General features: G+C 40.8%; 1 protein-coding gene across 10 annotated transcripts in view; it reads right to left on the bottom strand.

The window, feature by feature from the left end:
- Nucleotides 1–1,256: 1,256 nt before the first annotated feature.
- The window catches only part of LOC126457959 (diacylglycerol kinase epsilon), a 199,868-nt gene continuing 182,831 nt past the window's right edge, over nt 1,257–18,293 (bottom strand). For 9 of the 10 annotated variants that reach the window (XM_050094706.1, XM_050094707.1, XM_050094709.1 and 6 more), the window contains 2 exons: nt 17,130–17,266; nt 1,257–1,845 (listed from right to left, as the gene is read on the bottom strand). In XM_050094706.1, coding sequence (XP_049950663.1) covers nt 1,720–1,845; nt 17,130–17,266 — 263 coding nt within the window. In that variant the 3' untranslated portion in view covers nt 1,257–1,719. The remainder of the gene's footprint in view (nt 1,846–17,129; nt 17,267–18,293) is intronic. The other variant, XM_050094711.1, reaches the window with a different exon arrangement.

Genomic DNA, 18,293 nt, shown 5'->3' on the forward strand with positions numbered 1-18,293 from the left:
AGTTTTTGGCCTCAGGACAATTAAAAACAAATGTGAGTGATCCTTTTAAGCGGTTTTTGGCCTCAGGACAATTAAAAACTAATTTTTCCCATTTAAGGTGATATGACTTTGCAGTGGTGGATGGGCTTATGTAACTAACAGTATCACACCTGTACACCCACACAGACTCAGTAGTACAGCTTCTTTAACGTCAAACGGACACCTTAGGCACTGTTGTATGATTCATTTGTCATTTGTAGTCAACCCTATTAATTTATGATGCTTACAGTGCCATCTATTGCTACCTTTTGTAACTATTTATTTTTCTTCTGTCATACATTTTCCCCCTCCTCTGATAACATTCCATTGCAATTTGACATCGTTCTGACCAGTGCTGTTATTTCTACAGTGGTTTAAAAGTTTAACTTTAATTATAATCACCCTGTATATCAGCTTTGTAATCCAATACATGTAAATAGACAGCTTTAGGACTGTTCTATCAGTTTCCTGATGTTATAAACATCACATGCACAGCCTGTTATGGCTAATGCCATGCACATAAAAACCGATACTTCTATTCTGATGAGCAACTTTTTTTAAAAATTTCCATCAGAATCATGGCATGGTCTTGCTCACAGCACTGTGAATCAACATACTACTGTTTTTTTTCTTTCTTTCATGCTCATCAGAAATCTGTCTGTGATCTTTCTAAACACTCTATCACAGTGAGGCATTATTTGCACACTGTACTAATGCTGTTCAATAGATTTAAGTTTTTGGAATGCATTAAGTAAGTTAGTTGGTGACTCAGGGGAGGGACCAAACAGCAAGGTCATCGCTCCCATCGGATTGAGGAAGGATGGAGGTCAAAGTCAGCCATGCCCTTTCACAAGAACCATCCCGGAATTTACAAGAAGTGATTTAGGGAAATCATGGAAAACCTAAATCAGGATGACTGGACATGGGTTTGAACTGTCATTGTCCTGAATGCGAGTCCAGTGTGCTAATCACTGCGCCACCTTACTCAGCAATCCAGTAAGTCTGAAAAATCAGACCGCAGATGCTACACCATTGGAGTGATGTGATTAATGCACAATATCACAAATCCCAACAGGAGATAATGGTAGAACACACAATGAGTCACTTGTACACAGAATACAATGTAGGTTACAAAAGAAAACTTTTTTTAAGTCCATACAATTACTTGATTATCAATACATTAACATTTAAAAACAAGGTGGAATAGGAAAAATTGAAAACATTTCAATAAAAGATAATTTATGTATGACTGTAAAGGTTTTATTTTCTTCATAAGTGGAATTCATAATAATCATATATCTGTTAAAGAATCGCCCTTACCAGTTAAGTGTTGGTACTGGCAGATGATTTGTTGTAAATCCCTGAATATCTTGCAGCTTACTAGTTAAACATTTACATGGATTCTCATTTGCATAACTATAAAACTTGTACAAGCAATGCTACAGCAGATAATTATGGCAAGGCACATCTTAGTATTATTATTTTGTTGTTACAGGCATTTAAGATGAATACAAAATATAAACATATCAAATATAAAAGCAATGTGTAACAATAAAAGCAAAGCAGTTCTGAAACTTCTTTGTAACCAATAAAAAATAAATGTTGTAAAAATTAAATTATTAAAACCACATAAAATTAAACAAAATATTTTGGAACATATAGCATAATAACAGAACACAATCAATGGTCCTGAAATAATACTTAATCAACCGTTTCCTTCAATTTAAGAACAGTGGCCTGATTATGAAAATGTATGTTTATTTCTGAAGTTTTCTGCAACCATGGCTCACCATCTACCTGGATAGGTGCAGGTGATTTCAAAGTTATCTGCAAAATATATTTATGGAACTGAAATGTTGTTACAGTTTACTTTCCTGACAGAAAAAAAAAGGGGGGAGAAGTGGAAATTATGGCTGAAATATAATTTTTTAATTGTCAATTTGTTATGAATGCTCAAAAACTTACTTGATTACATTAGCTCCTATTAAGACTGCAACAAAAAATGTGCACTCTATGAAATAGTTTAATACTGTGGAAGTGTCATTTGGTACACAAACATATATCTAAATAATTATCATGTCCATAATTTATGAAGAAAGATGGAAGGTAAGATGTAAGTAAGCTGACATTCTTATACATAATAACATGAATGATTACAAACGAAAATAAGAAGAGGGAGCCACTTATCTGTAAATGACAGATGTGCAGCGCTTAGAAACGATGTAACAGCACATAAATTTTACAACTTTTCGGCTATCACTTTTATTCTATGAGGGCAATTTGAGAAGTTGACAGACTCACCACCAGATGTCAGTGCTACTGCAACAAGGTTCCTCTGTAATAATAGGTCATTATTTACGAGTAAACGTGACATGTCAGTGCTCTAGGTAGAGATCTTCGGTGCTGACATTTCTCTGTTGTTTTTTCTATGTAGTGATTTGTGAAGATGGAAAAAATTAGGAGTCAAGCAATGACTAAGTGCTCGATAAAGATCAGTATGGAAGCAAAGGAAATTCATGCTAATTTTCAGAATCCACTGGTGTGTGCAGGGGAGGGGGGACTCTCTGCTCCTTCACATTCAACAGTCACCAGTGGACAAACAAATTCAAATTTGGTCAGGACAGGTTAGGTAATGATCTGTGTAGTGGTCAGCCAAGTGCATAAAATGGTCATGGAGGATTGCTGACTGAAAGTGCAAGAAATTGCTGATGCTGTAAAGATCTCATCTGAATGGGTGTATCACATTTTAGGAGAGGAGTTGGATATATGAGAAAATTATCTGCTAAATGGGTGCCACAACACTTAACACAGGATCAGAAATGTATCAGAATGGAAATGTCTGAACAATATTTGCCCCATTTTTAGAGAAACCAACAAGGTTTTTTGCATTTGTTTATGATCACAGACTAAACTTGGGACCACTACTACCCCAGAGAAAAAATGACAGCCAAAGCAGTGGAAACGTGCTGATTCACCACCACCAAAGAAAGCAAAAGCAATGCAGTCAGCCAGAAAGGTAATGGCACCAATTTTCTGGGATACGAAAGGAATTCTACTGATAGATTATCTTCCCACTGGTCAAACAATTACAGGACAATATCATGCTAACCTCCTGGACCAACTACAGAACAAGATACATGAAAATTCCAGGTTTGGCAAGGAGGAAAGTTATCTTTCACCGAGAAAACGTGGACCCACACACAAGTGTTGTTGCCATGGCAAAAATACATGAAGTAATATATGAATTGTTGCCACATTCCCCTTGTGTGCCTGATTTGGCTCTTCCACACTTCCATCTCTTCCCCAAGCTCAAAATTTTCCTCAGATTCTCTTCAAATGAAGAACCGACGGGCAAAGTTGATGGGAGAAGTTAATTTTCGATATGGGATCAAGACGGAGCATTGCTCGACCAAATGCATTGTGTACAGGGAGACTACATTACAAAACAAAAAAGTTTCATTGAGGTATGTCGTTTCTTCTATTTCATTCTGAGAACTTTTCAAACTAACTTTATAGTTTAAGTACACACAAACACACACACACACACACACACACACACACACACAGATGAACGAACATACTCAAACCTGACCCCAGTGACATTTGCATTTGGGTGTGTTTCTGTGGTTGTGAGTTATGTGCTTTAACAAGAAAATGAGTGGTAGCTCGAGAGCTTAGTAGTGCCTCTGTAGTGTTATATGTTTTTATGTGGTGAGCATCATTCAGGTACAGCCAAATGGCTGCCTTTCATCATTTGTGTTTATTGTTTGCTTCCTAGAATTTTTCACTCTTGTAATAGAATCTAATATTGTTAGTCAATATATACACATCCAAAATATTCTTTTGCCTATAGATAGTCAACCAAATGATGATCAGTACAAAATGAAACTAGATGTCATAGTAACCAGATTTATACTTAGCAGCTTATGGCGTACTGAAAATATTAATCTCTAAATTTATGAAAACCATATCCTTTATTCTGTGCAGTTCTGCATGTCATTTTCTGTGAAGATGTGCAGAAGCTCCATCACTTTTTATTTCTGGTATGATATGGGAACACATTTGTGGTAAATCGCTCATTCACTGGCACTAATCTGACTTATTTGGATTAAACCTGTCATAGTGTAAAAAAACTGTGAAAGTTGAGAAGAGTCCTGCATTAGCAACACTGAGAAATAGTTCTTCGTAATGAGAGCAATCTCACTTCTTTTGTGTCAAGGTATTACTTTCAAAATTCCATGAACATTTAGGAACACAAAGATCTTGAAAAATTTTTATAATCTGTCTGAAGAAAAAAAGCCTGTAATACATGCACTCACTTACGTAATGACACTCAAAGTGCACAATGAAACAGAAATGATCATTAAGAGGCTTAGCTCATCTTCACCTTATGACCAGAACTATCAGTTGTGGAAAAGAACGAAAAAGAATGAAGTTTTTTTGTCTTTTGAATGAATGTTCACTTTTACATGTATCTTTTCCTTCCTTTTCAGTTTACCCAATATCCTTTACTCTTTGCTTCTTTAGTTGTCATCCATTTTCTTAGTTAAGCCTTTTATTAGCAACAGTCACGGGACTCCATTCCGCTTTTTTTACAAGGGTAATCTCAAAAGTTCTCCTATTTTTTATAAGTACATAGACCTGTTTATTTTTACAATGGTTTACATTAGTTTACAGCTTCAACATTTAGCTATTTTTCGACATAATCACCATTTCTGTTGATGCATTTTTGTAGACGCTGTGGCAGCTTTTGTGTGCCCATACCAGCTTGCCGCCATGCTGTTTAGAAAGTTATGAACCTCTTCTTTCACCTCGTCGTTGGAGCTGAATCGCTTTCCGGCCAAATGTTCTTTTAACCTAGGGAACTGGGTGCCAAGTCAAAACTATAGGGTGGGTGGGTGTTTATGTTCCATTGAAACTGTTGCAGGAGAGCAACAGTTTGCCGAGCAATGTGTAGGCGAGTGTTGTCTTGGAGAATCTGTACACCCTTGCTCAACATTCATCTTCTCCAGTTCTGAATTTCCCGTTTGAGTTTTTTAAGAGTCTCACATTACCTGTAATTGTGGTCCCAGCGATTCAGCTACGACGATGAGGTGAAAAAAGAGGTTCATAACTTTCTGAGCAGCATGGCAGCGAGCCGGTATGACATGGGTGTACAAAAACTGCCACAGCATCTACAAAAATGCTTCTACAGAAATGGTCATTATGTCGAAAAATAGCTAAATGTTCAAGCTGAAAACTATTGTAAACCATTGCAGAAATAAACAGGTCTATGTACTTATAAAAAAATAGGAGACCTTACTTTTGCGGTTACGCTCATAGATTCCGTAATATGTCTATTCTATTCACATGCAATGAATATCAGACACTTTCACCCTATTGCTCAACAAAATTATCTATGTCGTAAGGGGAACTTGTAATTCTTCTTCTGCAAGCCCCTACAGTGAAACAGAAGTGGAATGAGGCAAAGTAGAAGGTATGAAGATTTGTCAAATTCTGTTGGATGGAAAGGTACTGTATTTGCAGTGAAATAGAAATGAAAGCCCCCTCATGAACCATGGAATTTGCCATTGGTGGGGAAGCTTGCGTGCCTCAACGATACAGATAGCCGTACCGTAGGCGCAACCACAACGGAGGGGTCTCTGTTGAGAGGCCAGACGAACATGTGGTTCCTGAAGAGGGGCAGCAGCCTTTTCAGTAGTTGCAGGGGCAACAGTTTGGATGATTGACTGATCTGGCCCTGTATCACTAACCAAAATGCCTTGCTGTTTTGGTACTGCAAAAGGCTGAAAGCAAGGGGAAACTACAGGCGTAATTTTTCCCGAGGGCATGCAGCTTTACTGTATGATTAAATGATGATGGCGTCCTCTTGGGTAAAATATTCTGGAGGTAAAATAGCCCCCCATTTGGATCTCCGGGCAGGGGCTTCTCACGAGGACATCGTTATCAGGAGAAAGAAAACGGGCGTTCTATGGATCGGAGCGTGGAATGTCAGATCCCTTAATCTGGCGGGTAGGTTAGAAAATTTAAAAAGGGAAATGGATAGGTTAAAGTTAGATATAGTGGGAATTAGTGAAGTTCGGTGGCAGGAGGAACAAGACTTTTGGTCAGGTGAATACAGGATTATAAATACAAAATCAAATAGGGGTAATGCAGGAGTAGGTTTAATAATGAATAAAAAAAATAGGAGTGCAGGTAAGCTACTACAAACAGCATAGTGAAAGCACTAATGTGGGCAAGATAGACACGAAGCCCACGCCTACTACAGTAGTACAAGTTTATATGCCAACTAGCTCTGCAGATGACGAAGAAGTTGATGAAATGTATGATGAGATAAAAGAAATTATTCAGGTAGTGAAGGGAGATGAAAATTTAATAGTCATGGGTGACTGGAATTCGACAGTAGGAAAAGGAAGAGAAGGAATCGTAGTAGGTGAATATGGATTGGGGCTAAGAAACGAAAGAGGAAACCGCCTGGTAGAATTTTGCACAGAGCATAACTTAATCATAGCTAACACTTGGTTCAAGAATCATGAAAGAAGGTTGTATAGATGGAAGAACCCTGGAGATACTAAAAGGTTTCAGATAGATTATATAATGGCAAGACAGAGATTTAGGAACCAGATTTTAAATTGTAAGACATTTCCAGGGGCAGATGTGGACTCTGACCACAATCTATTGGTTATGAACTGTAGATTAAAACTGAAGAAACTGCAAAAGGTGGGAATTTAAGGAGATGGGACCTGGATAGACTGAAAGAACCAGAGGTTGTACAGAGTTTCAGGGAGAGCATAAGGGAACAATTGACAGGAATGGGGGAAAGAAATACAGTAGAAGAAGAATGGGTAGCTTTGAGGAATGAAATAGTGAAGGCAACAGAGGATCAAGTAGGTAACAAGATGAGGGCTAGTAGAAATCCTTGGGTAACAGAAGAGATACTGAATTTAATTGATGAAAGGAGAAAATACAAAAATGCAGCAAGTGAAGCAGGCAAAAAGAAATACAAACGTCTCAAAAATGAGATCGACGGGAAGTGCAAAACTGCTAAGCACGGATGGCTAGAGGACAAATGTAAGGATGTACAGGCTTATCTCATGAGGGGTAAGATAGATACTGCCTACAGGAAAATTAAAGAGACCTTTGGAGAAAAGAGAACCACTTGCACGAATATCAAGAGCTCAGATGGAAACCCAGTTCTAAGCAAAGAAGGGAAAGCAGAAAGGTGGAAGGAGTATATAGAGGGTCTATACAGGGGCGATGTTCTTGAGGATAATATTATGTAAATGGAAGAGGAGGTAGATGAAGATGAAATGGGAGATATGATACTGTGTGAAGAGTTTGACAGAGCACTGAAAGACCTAAGTCGAGACAAGGCCACGGGAGTAGACAACATTCCATTAGAGCTACTGACAGCCTTGGGAGAGCCAGTAATGACAAAACTCTACCATCTGGTGAGCAAGATGTATGAAACAGGCGAAATTCCCTCAGACTTCAAAAAGAATATAATAATTCCAATCCCAAAGAAAGCAGGTGTTGACAGATGTGAAAATTACCGAACTATCAGTTTAATAAGTCACAGCTGCAAAATACTAACGCAAATTCTTTACAGCCGAATGGAAAAATTGGTAGAAGCCAACCTTGGGGAAGATCAGTTTGGATTCTGTAGAAATGTTGGAACACGTGAGGCAATATTGACCCTACGAGTTATCTTAGAAGAACGATTAAGGAAAGGCAAACCTACGTTTCTAGCATTTGTAGACTTAGAGAAAGCTTTTGACAATGTTGATTGGAATACTCTCTTTCAAATTCTGAAGGTGGCAGGGGTAAAATACAGGGAGCGAAAGGCTATTTACAATTTGTACAGAAAGCAGATGGCAGTTATATAAGAGCCGAGGGACATGAAAGGGAAGTAGTGGTTGGGAAGGGAGTGAGACAGGGTTGTAGCCTCTCGCCGATGCTATTCAATCTATATATTGAGCAAGCAGTGAAGGAAACAAAAGAAAAGTTCGGAGTAGGTATTAAAATCCATGGAGAAGAAATAAAAACTTTGAGGTTCGCCGATGACATTGTAATTCTGTCAGAGACAGCAAAGGACTTCGAAGAGCAGTTGAACGGAATAGACAGCGTTTTCAAAGGAGGATGTAAGATGAACATCAACAAAAGCAAAACGAGGATAATGGAATGTAGTCGAATTAAGTCGGGTGATGCTGCGGGAATTAGATTAGGAAATGAGACACTTAAAGTAGTAAAGGAGTTTTGCTATTTGGGGAGCAAAATAACTAATGATGGTCGAAGTAGAGAGGATATAAAATGTAGACTGGCAATGGCAAGGAAAGCGTTTCTGAAGAATAGAAATTTATTAACATCGACTATTGATTTAAGTGTCAGGAAGTCGTTTCTGAAAGCATTTGTATGGAGTTTAGGCATGTATGGAAGTGAAACATGGACGATAAATACTTTAGACATGTTCTGAGGCATCAAGGGATCACCAATTTAGTACTGGAGGCCAGCCTGGAGGGTAAAAATCGTAGAGGAAGACCAGGAGATGAATACACTAAGCAGATTCAGAAGGATGTAGGCTGCAGTAGGTACTGGGAGATGAAGAGGCTTGCACAGGATAGAGTAGCATGGAGAGCTGCATCAAACCAGTCTCAGGACTGAAGACCACAACAACAATAACAACAACAGAAATGAAAGGAGAGAAAGTAAAAATAATGAACATTTGTCTTTTTCTGTTGGATGAAAAAAATAGGAATCTCACATTATAGTGCAATTTGCTATCTGTAAAGGATAGTAATACAATTACACTAAGGAAAACCAACTGTTTCCCTTGCAATCACATGCTGAAGTATATTTCGTAATGGAGTATTAGACATTAAAAATGTGGAGATTTTATCAATAAGCTGCACATCAGATATTTGCAATATGGATAGAGTAAATATTCTTACAAAGTAGCAGCAGATGAAACACTTTGAAAGATTTGAATTTGTTATCTCTCATAGACAGGGCCTCTGTTTTGTTGCAGAAGTGAGATGACGGTTGCAGGAAATGTGCTAACAATTAAAAATTAAAGATAAAGAAAAGTATCATGTATAATTAAGCACTACCAGTCTCTTTTTCTTTAATAATTCACTGTTCACCCAGGTAAAGGAGACCCTGGTTCTAAAAGCTAGCAATTGTGTATCTTCCAAAAAGTTTACAGCTGCTGTTGTTTGGTGAGTACATTCCCTCTATCAGTGTCATCAGTTTTCAATTCAATGATCACTCGTACATCACATTGTTAGTATGTACGTAATTTGACTGTCATTGCTATAGTAGCAACATTTTATGCACTGTGGTAAATGAGATGATAAGGCATCAAAAGAATCACAGCCAATGCCGAAAGCTACAAGACAGCATAATTTCCAAGATACATGTGTTTGAAACGGGACACTTTATGCGACCAAAGACACACTTATGCTGCCAGTCAGAAGTATCCAGCCTTATTGCATGTCTTTGCATAAAACATATAACAATGAACAAAAATGTGAAAGTCATTAAGTCACATTTGTTCTAAAAAAGGACTCATTATTGCAGTTAAACACTTATGTGATGGATGGATTGATGAGGTTAAAGGGGCCAAACTATAAGGTCATCGGTCCTTTAATCCTTTGTGTGTCAAGCTGGGAATAGTCCATGGAGAGGAAGGACAAAAAGGACAAATACCAATGGACTCAATTGCATCTGAGAATCAAGAAAACCATGAGATAGAAGCAAGTAGATGTGAGAGAAGGGGAAAAGGGAGAAGATGGGAGAGTTGCCCCACCCAGAAAGCAGTTAAAGCCCCTCCACCCGAGACATGTTATGCGACCAAACTCCACATCCAATTGGTGCTTCCACACTCTCCATTACTACAAGAAAACTAGCTACATGGACAAGATAAAATCTCAGGAAACAGAACAATGATGACAAATTTGTCAACCAACGACAGATGTAAAAGAGAAGAATTAAAAAGGTGATACCTGCTGGATCCAGGCCAGACCACCGAGCAGGGGCCGCCATGGGCCCCTTGGCGTGGAGCTAGCAATGGGGCACCCCTCCGGTCCCTCAAGTGACCAAAGAGGCTACTGTGCCTAAAGTCATAGAGAGAAGTAAAAACCACTTTCACAGGTAAAACATGAAACCAGATCAGCCACTTTGGCAGTCCACTAGCACCAGAGGTAGCATGTCAACAAGCTTACGGTTTTGCCATTATGGTGGCCAAATTAGAGCAGTCCAGCAGGATGTGGATCACCATAGACAGGCACCACACCGACAGTGGTGTGGATCCTCACGTTGGAGGATATGGCTGTGGGTCAGCTAAGTGTCGACAATGCAAAGTTGATAGAGGACAGTAGATTCCTTGCGAGAAGCATGAAGGAAAGTCTGCCACATGGTCGTGGTCTCCTTTATGGTTTGCAGTTTATTTGGAAAAGTTGGGCACATCAATCTGAATTCCAAGCCTCCAATGACCTGCAACGATTGGTGGCATAGAGTTGATCGAAGGTCCAGTTCCAGTACCCCCACCTCTAAAGCCTGGGAGCCAACTTGCCATCCAGTCAGCATGTTTGTTCCCTGGAATCCCAATGTGACCAGGGGTCCACATAAGGACAACCAACCATTCGGCATGGTGGATATCATACAGGAGATCCTGGACAATCACAACCAATGGGTGTCAAGGGTAGCACTGGTTGACTTCCTGGAGACTACTCAGGCCAATTAAGAATGACTCGCCAGTGCATGAATGAAGGTGGCTGAGGGCTTGAGCAATGGCTATCAATTCTGCAGCAAATAAACTGCATCCATTTGGAAGGGAGTGTAGTTCACTAACTCTTGCATATGTGTAGGCAAAACCAGTTCATCCATTGACTGTACAGCCATCAGTGTAGGCCATGTCTGAGCCTGGAAATGCATCAAGGACAGCCAGCAGCAGGCAGTGAAAAACCATAGGATCTATTGAGTCTTTCGTTCCAAAGGAGAGGTTGAGCCAGATCCACGGATGGGGTACACACCATGGGGGTACACATGATTTGTCCCTGATGGAGGCAACAATTGGGTAAGGTGGAGTTCAGGGCAAAGACTCTGTGTGCAAACTGCACTCTTGACTCCAGGTCTCAATCTCTGTTGTGGAGGTAGATTTCCCTATCAGCTCAGATGCTGAGGGAGCACAGCAAATCTGTACTGCAAAGCTGATCAACAGTTGTTGGTGTCTGATCTGTAGGGGAGGGATGCCAGCCTCCACGAGCAGGCTGTTCATCGGACTGGTCCAAAAGGCACCTGTTGCAAGTCAGAGGGCACAATAGTGTATCAGGTCCAGTAATCACAATGCTGAAGGAAATGCAGAGCCATACGCCAGGTTCCCATAATTGAGACATGGCCATATCAGAGCTTTGTAGAGCTGTAAAAGCATAAAATGATCTGTGCCCCAGCTGGTGTTACTAAGACAGTGAAGAGTATTAAGATCTGACAAGTACGTTCGCTTCTGTTGGTGAAGGTGGGGAAGCCACATCAACTGGGCATTGAAGACTAATCCCAGAAAACGATAAGACTCCACCACATTGAGCATTTGGTTACTGAGGTATATATCTGGTTGAGATGGACAGTACAATGGTGATAGAATGCATGACACATGTCCTGGTGGCAGAAAACCAGAAGCCATGGGTGAGAGCCCAGGACTGTGCCTTTGATATGGAAGCCTGCAGTCAGCATTCAGCAACACCCTCAGTTGAGGAGTAATAGCAGATGCAAAAGTCATCGGCACACAGGAAGGGTGACACTGTAGACCTCAGAGCTGCAACTAAACCACTGAAGTCATTAGAAAAAGAGGCACACTCAATACAGAGCCCTGTTGAACCCCATTCTCTTCCATATGGGGAATACTGTAGGCAGCACCAACTTGAACCTGTAAAGTACGATGAGACAAGAAGTTCCGGACAAAAATTGGGATTTGGTCCCCAAGACCCCACTCATGGAGGGTAATGAGGATGTGGTGACACCATATTGTGTCATGTAAGTCCTATGCAAGTCAAAGATAACAGCAACAAGATGTTGATACCAGGTAAAAGCTGACAAAACAGTAGACTCCAGGTGGACCAAGCAGTAGAACAACCTTGGCAAAAAATGCCCTGGGATGGAACCAAAAGACCCGGGGACTCTCGGTACCAGCCCAGCTGTCAGCTCACCATACATTTGAGCATCTTGCAGGCAACATTAGTGAGGTTAACTGGGAAAGAGCTGTCATCTCAAGAGGGAGCTTTCCCCATTTCAGTATTCGGATGATCATGCTTTCTCACCACTGAGACGGAAACTCACTGTCGCTCCAGACGTGGTGGAAAATGGCAAGCATGTGACAGTGGTGATCAACTGTTAAGTGTGTGGGCATTTGGCTGTAGATGCAGTCTGGCTCTGGAACTGCGTCAGGCGCAAATGTCTAGGGCGCTGAGAAATTCCCACTCACTGAACAGAGCATTATAAGATTCCAGGTGACGGTGTATTAAATGGTAAAGGAAGTCTTTCTACCCACTGTTTGAGGAAACAAAATGCAGGCTGGTAATTCTCAGATGCAGGGGCTTGAACATAATGAAAAGCAAAATTTTCAGCAACAGCGCCTGGATCAGTGTAGACATCACCACTCACAGATATACTAGGTACACGGATGGGGTACTGGTGTCCATCGAGGCATCGAATCTCTGCGCAAACCTTTGAAAGAGGGATACATGATCCAATGGCAACAACATACCACTCCCAGCACTCTCATTTCTATCATTTCATGAGGTGGCAGGCCTGGCAACAGGGCCATTAAAGGCAATGAGGTGCTCCATTGATGGATGTTGCTAATGGTGCTGCAGAGTCCAACTGTGATATCTAGTGGTCAAAAATGAAGACGGAATCGCTGAGTCAGATGCTGATAGAATGGCTGCAGTTGTGACCTGGACAAATACATCAATACCTCCATGTGGTGAGGTGCAAAGGGTGGCAGCAGTGGTGAAAGCTTACCAATCTGTTTTTGAAAGAGCCCATCTGGGTGGACACCCAGGTGAGTGACACCGAGGGAGGGACACAATGATCATTGATGCACAGGTCACCATGGACTCTCCACTGGATGGATGGGAGAAGACCTGGGCTGCAAATGGAAAGATCAATGGCCGAATAAGACCTGCACGCCACACTGAAGTGTGCAGGAAAACCAGTATTCAAGAGGCAAAGATCGAGCACTGCATGCAGGTTTTCAGTTTCTTTATGATGGTCAATGGTTACCTAACAACATAAAGACGGGAGAGGGGGCTTGTAGAGATTCGAGAATTTCTGTGTAAATTCTAGAACCACTCAGCCTACTACCATCTCGAACACATGATATTCTAGATATGGGTGTGGGACGGTAGAATCCTACCTACTGCGCGTCACATATGTGTGTGTGTGTGTGCAGGTTTAAAATCAGTCGCGGGAAGAAAGTAGACGCAGTGGTTGAAGAGCATCGACAATTTCCTGCCGGGCAATCCATAGAGGTTTTAGTGCATGTGTAAGGAAGAACTGTGGAATTCTTATGCCGTTCTGTGCTTATTGTGCCATTGTCTATTGTTATGTGAAACAAGAACAGTTGAAAAAGTGCTCTTGTGGACTCTTGACTCAGCCTTGGTAGAGGCAAGACATATTTTCATATTCATTTTAAGAAAGTCATGGTAGTCAAACTAACTTTCTTTTAACTGTAACTCATTTTGTTTCTAATGTTTGATGGTACAAGGTACTTACAGAAAGTTGCATATGTATGTTGAAAGTGCGAATTACGTTGTGCATGAAAGTCAAATACATTGTTAACTGACAAAAAGGAAAGTTTGTATGTCAACTCACTTTATAAGTAGAAAGAGGCTTAAAAGTTCCTATACCTAGCTCTATTCATCTAAGAAGAAGAGATTTTCCAGCAGCTGATTATCCCGTAAAGAAGAGGGGCTGCAAAATTCCAAGTAAGTCACCTCGTAAATAAGTGGAATGTGATTTGGGGAAATAAATCAGTATAACCCACACCCACACTGACACTTTGAGTCATCAGAATGTTAGAGGCTGAAGAAACAGTGCACACAATGTGTTCTGTTATACTGCATCGTCAGGAGGGAGATACACATCACAGAGGGCAAATTCCGGAGGTATCCTCACATGAACAGCCACAGTCTCCAAAGCTGTATTGAGTGGTACATGTTTCCTATAGACAAAGTCCAAAAAGTACGTGCAAACACCACCCAACAACACCTCTTCATAGTCAATGTGATTCTTAAAAAGGCCCTACAGCTGCACAGGATAGGGGTTCACATTGCTGAGAAACAAGTTTCATTGAGGGTGATGCAAAAAGCAGGGGACATGCACAAAAAACATTGTACCTCAGCCAAATGGCAGAAAAAAGCACTACATTTCCACTGGAGGTTTACATTATCAGTATCCTGCGGGGGTGTGAAGGAACCTAGGAGGCAGGTTGTGCTTCAGGGTCGCCTGTTGCCGTTGGTTGTGAAAATACACCATTAATACACATTTGTTCCGAATCAGAGTGTGTGGGTGGGTTCGGAACCATACATACAGAGGCACAGGGGCCACCAGAATATCCATCTTTTTGTGGACTATTTCTTGTCCTTATTGTCCTTAGAAGATTTACACTACTGTAACAGCTTGTCTGCTACAGATTCTGGGACAGAAGAGGAATGAGAAGTCCTATGACCTGCAATCTGTGGCTCATTCGGCCACCTGGTTGCAGGTCAGCAGAGTCCTCGGAAAGGAGCATCCCGAGCGACCCTTTCCTGGTACGGGATGCCAGAAGAGGACAGTGCTTCTCCAGCAGGGGGCTGAGGACTGACTCCCAAAGGGGGTGTGGGGGAAACAATGGGAGTCAGATCACCAAATACCAGGAGAACAATTGTTGTCGAGCAGCTATGAGGGACAGACTAGAAGACATGTAGGGCGATTGCACTGTCACTGAAGAGGATGATGTCATCGTAGCAGTAGCGTACGTCATCGTCATACATGTAGTATGTAGACAAATGTATTTTTCTTCTTGGCCTTTTGATATATGATGTGGTCAAGGGTCTTGTATTCCTTGATTTTCTTTTCTTGATTGAAAATGGTGCAGGCTGCTGAACAGAGAGGGGATGAATGGTGCTCCCTGCAGGTGACACAGATGGGGGGAGGGGCACATGGAGCATTTGTGTACTACAGATGGCCACAATCCAGACAGATGAGGCTGGCATTGCAATGAGAAGACAGGTCCAAGTTGCACGCATTTGTAGTATTGAATGGGAGAAGGAATATATGGTCTGACATTACAGAAATATACCATCACCTTGCACTTCTCTTACAACGTGTCACCTTCAAAGCTAAAGATGAAGGTTCCAGTATTACCCACTCTTTTGTCTTTTGGTCCCCACTGGATACAACGAACATAATGCACACCTGATTGCTCCACACAAGCAGCAAGGATATCTCGCTGGACACTGATACCCTGTACCACATTTATCTTTTATGAGGGGTTATAGAGACAGGAATGTTGTCCAGCTTGTTGCAAGCAAGCAGCAGCTGACACCGAGCAGGGGGAGGGGGGGCTATTTTAACCAGAACAGAGCAAATTTTAATTTTTGAAATAACTGCCACTTCCCCAAACCTGTCCTCAAGGTCTTCAACAACAAAAAATAATGGGTTTGCAGTCAAAATGGAATTCTCATTTGTCCTAGATCAAACCAAGTATTTGGGAGGGGGGGGGGGGGGACTATTTCTCACCTTGTCTCTGAGCCCTATGTTACTCTCATAATGTAGCCACGGAAAGGAACATTGTGGAGTCATACTTCTCTGCCTAGTAATATGTCTTAGCTTCAAAAGTGACTGCTGGGGGCATGTTTGCTTCATATGAGAACGTTCCGCTATGGTGCCACCTACTCCGAATGACAGCTCTACCCATAGGTGCCATCAAGCCTGGCCAGTAAACCATTGATCTGAGTCCTTGTGCCCCAGCCATGACTGGCACATACTTCTTGGCTTTCATGGGGAGATTCCACTAACAGTGTGATCCCTGTGTGCTCACCACTGTGCTTGTACTTGATGGCTCTCCCCACAACAGAATGATTACCATGCTGTGTTTGGGTGTAGTACGGTTCCAAGAAATAAGGGTGCAAAGAGAGAAAGGCACAAAAGGTGGAATATACACTGTGCCAGGTGGCCTTCCCTGCATGATCCACATTTTGTAAAATTTAGAAAAGAAGTAGCAAGTCAGACACAACAAAGGGACCACATAATTAATAATGAAAAGGTGTATAAGGCTGGAAGGTAAGAAAACGAATGTCCAAAACACAAACCAGATCCAAGCACAATTGGCACCAAGAAGACTGCTAATGGAAAAGTAGAGAGGAAAAAAAGAATATGAGAAAAACAGACCTGCAGCACAGAAACAGAAATAGCGCTGCAAGGGCTGGGGCCCTGTGGCGGCCAAGGACATACTCACGAAAGAGATGTGAGCCCCTGGGGGGGAGACACTCAAGTGACTATACACAGGATACGAATGTACAGGAACCATTTCTTAAGCAAATAAATACACTGATCTGTATATAAAATAGTGCAATCTACAGTTGTAAATAGATCTGGCAATGATGTCTAGCCTACTGTAATGTGGCCAAAGTAAGTTAATTTTCTTTCATCTGACTTTGTAAAATTTGAGGTGCATACACATTGGTCCCCCCCCCCCCCCCCCCCCACATGGAATCACACCCACCTCACCAAAGCTTGAGTACACTGCTTTGGGAAAGTCACACACTAAACTGTGCTCCATCTGATTTAGGTTGATGCCAGCCAAAATTATTCTAGTGTCATGACACTATAGTATAAATCTATCTTCCATAAATGTCATTTGTAAATAACTTTCCGAAATGAGTGCCACAGCACCAAACATTACAATACAGAAATTCCTTGCCTTGGATGAAGCTATGGAAAGGTATCCACTCCTTTATAAATTTCTGACAGAGATGCAAATTATGAATGAAAACTGATACATTATAGTTATCAAAATTAATTTTCATTTTAAGTTGACACCAAAGTATTAAAGGAGAAAACAAAATATTTGTTACCTTAACTTGTGATGCTTGGCCAAATCTATATGGCTGAGACAGGCCCACTTGTAGCTGTGCAATGTGGAAAGATGAATAAATTCCTACGACTTCCAATTTACCATCACTGATGTTCTGAGAAGGCACTGTTTCATCTGCTAGAAATATGGGAGAAAGGCTGTGTTGTACATTTTGGTGAACCACAAACAGAAAGAGTTAAAAATTGTACAGGAATTTCAAGATAATATTTTAGCTCGATCCTGTAAGAAAAAGCACATACGAAGAGGATTAACTGCAATGAGTTTCAGAGTTTTAAGTTTGGTTGTACAATAAATAACATATGAATTACAAATATACTATCACGTGCATGTAGATTCACAAGTGTCTAGTAGTAATAGTTCTACTCATCTATAGATCTCTTCTACAAGGACATTGGACATGCCTTGGTATTACAATTTAAGGACAACAAAAATAAAGAAATCCACATGTACTGATACTTACATACTTATAGGTCTAGTATAAATACAAAATTGAATAGAGGTAATGCATGGGAAGGTTTAATAATAAATAGGAAAATGGGAATGTGGGTAAGCTACTATGAACAGCATAGTGGAAGCATTACCATAGCCCAGATAGACAAAAAGCCAGCACACAACACAGTATCACAAGTTTATATGTCAACTAGATCCACAGATGATGAAGAGATTGAAGAAATGTATGTTGTGATAAAAGAAATTATTCAGGTAGTTAAGGATGATGAAAATTTAATTGTGATGGGGGAGTAGAATTCAATGGTAAGTAAAGGACGGGAAGGAAAAACTATAGGTGAATATGGACTTGGGGAAAGGAATGAAAGAGGAAGTCGCCTGGCAGAATTTTGCACAAAGCATAATTTAATCATCATTAATACTTGGTTTAAGAATCATGTGGAAGAGACCTGGAGACATCAGGAGCTTTTGACAATAAAATGGGAACACAGAGATTTAGGAACCAGGCATTGAAAAGCAAGACTTTTCAGGTGCAGATGTGGTCTCTGACCACAATTTATTGGTTATGAACTGTAGACAAAACTAAAGAAATCGCAAAAAGGTAGGAAATTAAGGAGATGGAACCTGGATAATTTGAAACAACGAGAGATTGCTGAGTGTTTCAGAGGAAAGATAAGGCGACAATTGATTATAACAG

This window comes from Schistocerca serialis, chromosome 2 (genome assembly GCF_023864345.2).
Source record: "Schistocerca serialis cubense isolate TAMUIC-IGC-003099 chromosome 2, iqSchSeri2.2, whole genome shotgun sequence".
Classification (NCBI taxonomy): domain Eukaryota; kingdom Metazoa; phylum Arthropoda; class Insecta; order Orthoptera; family Acrididae; genus Schistocerca; species Schistocerca serialis.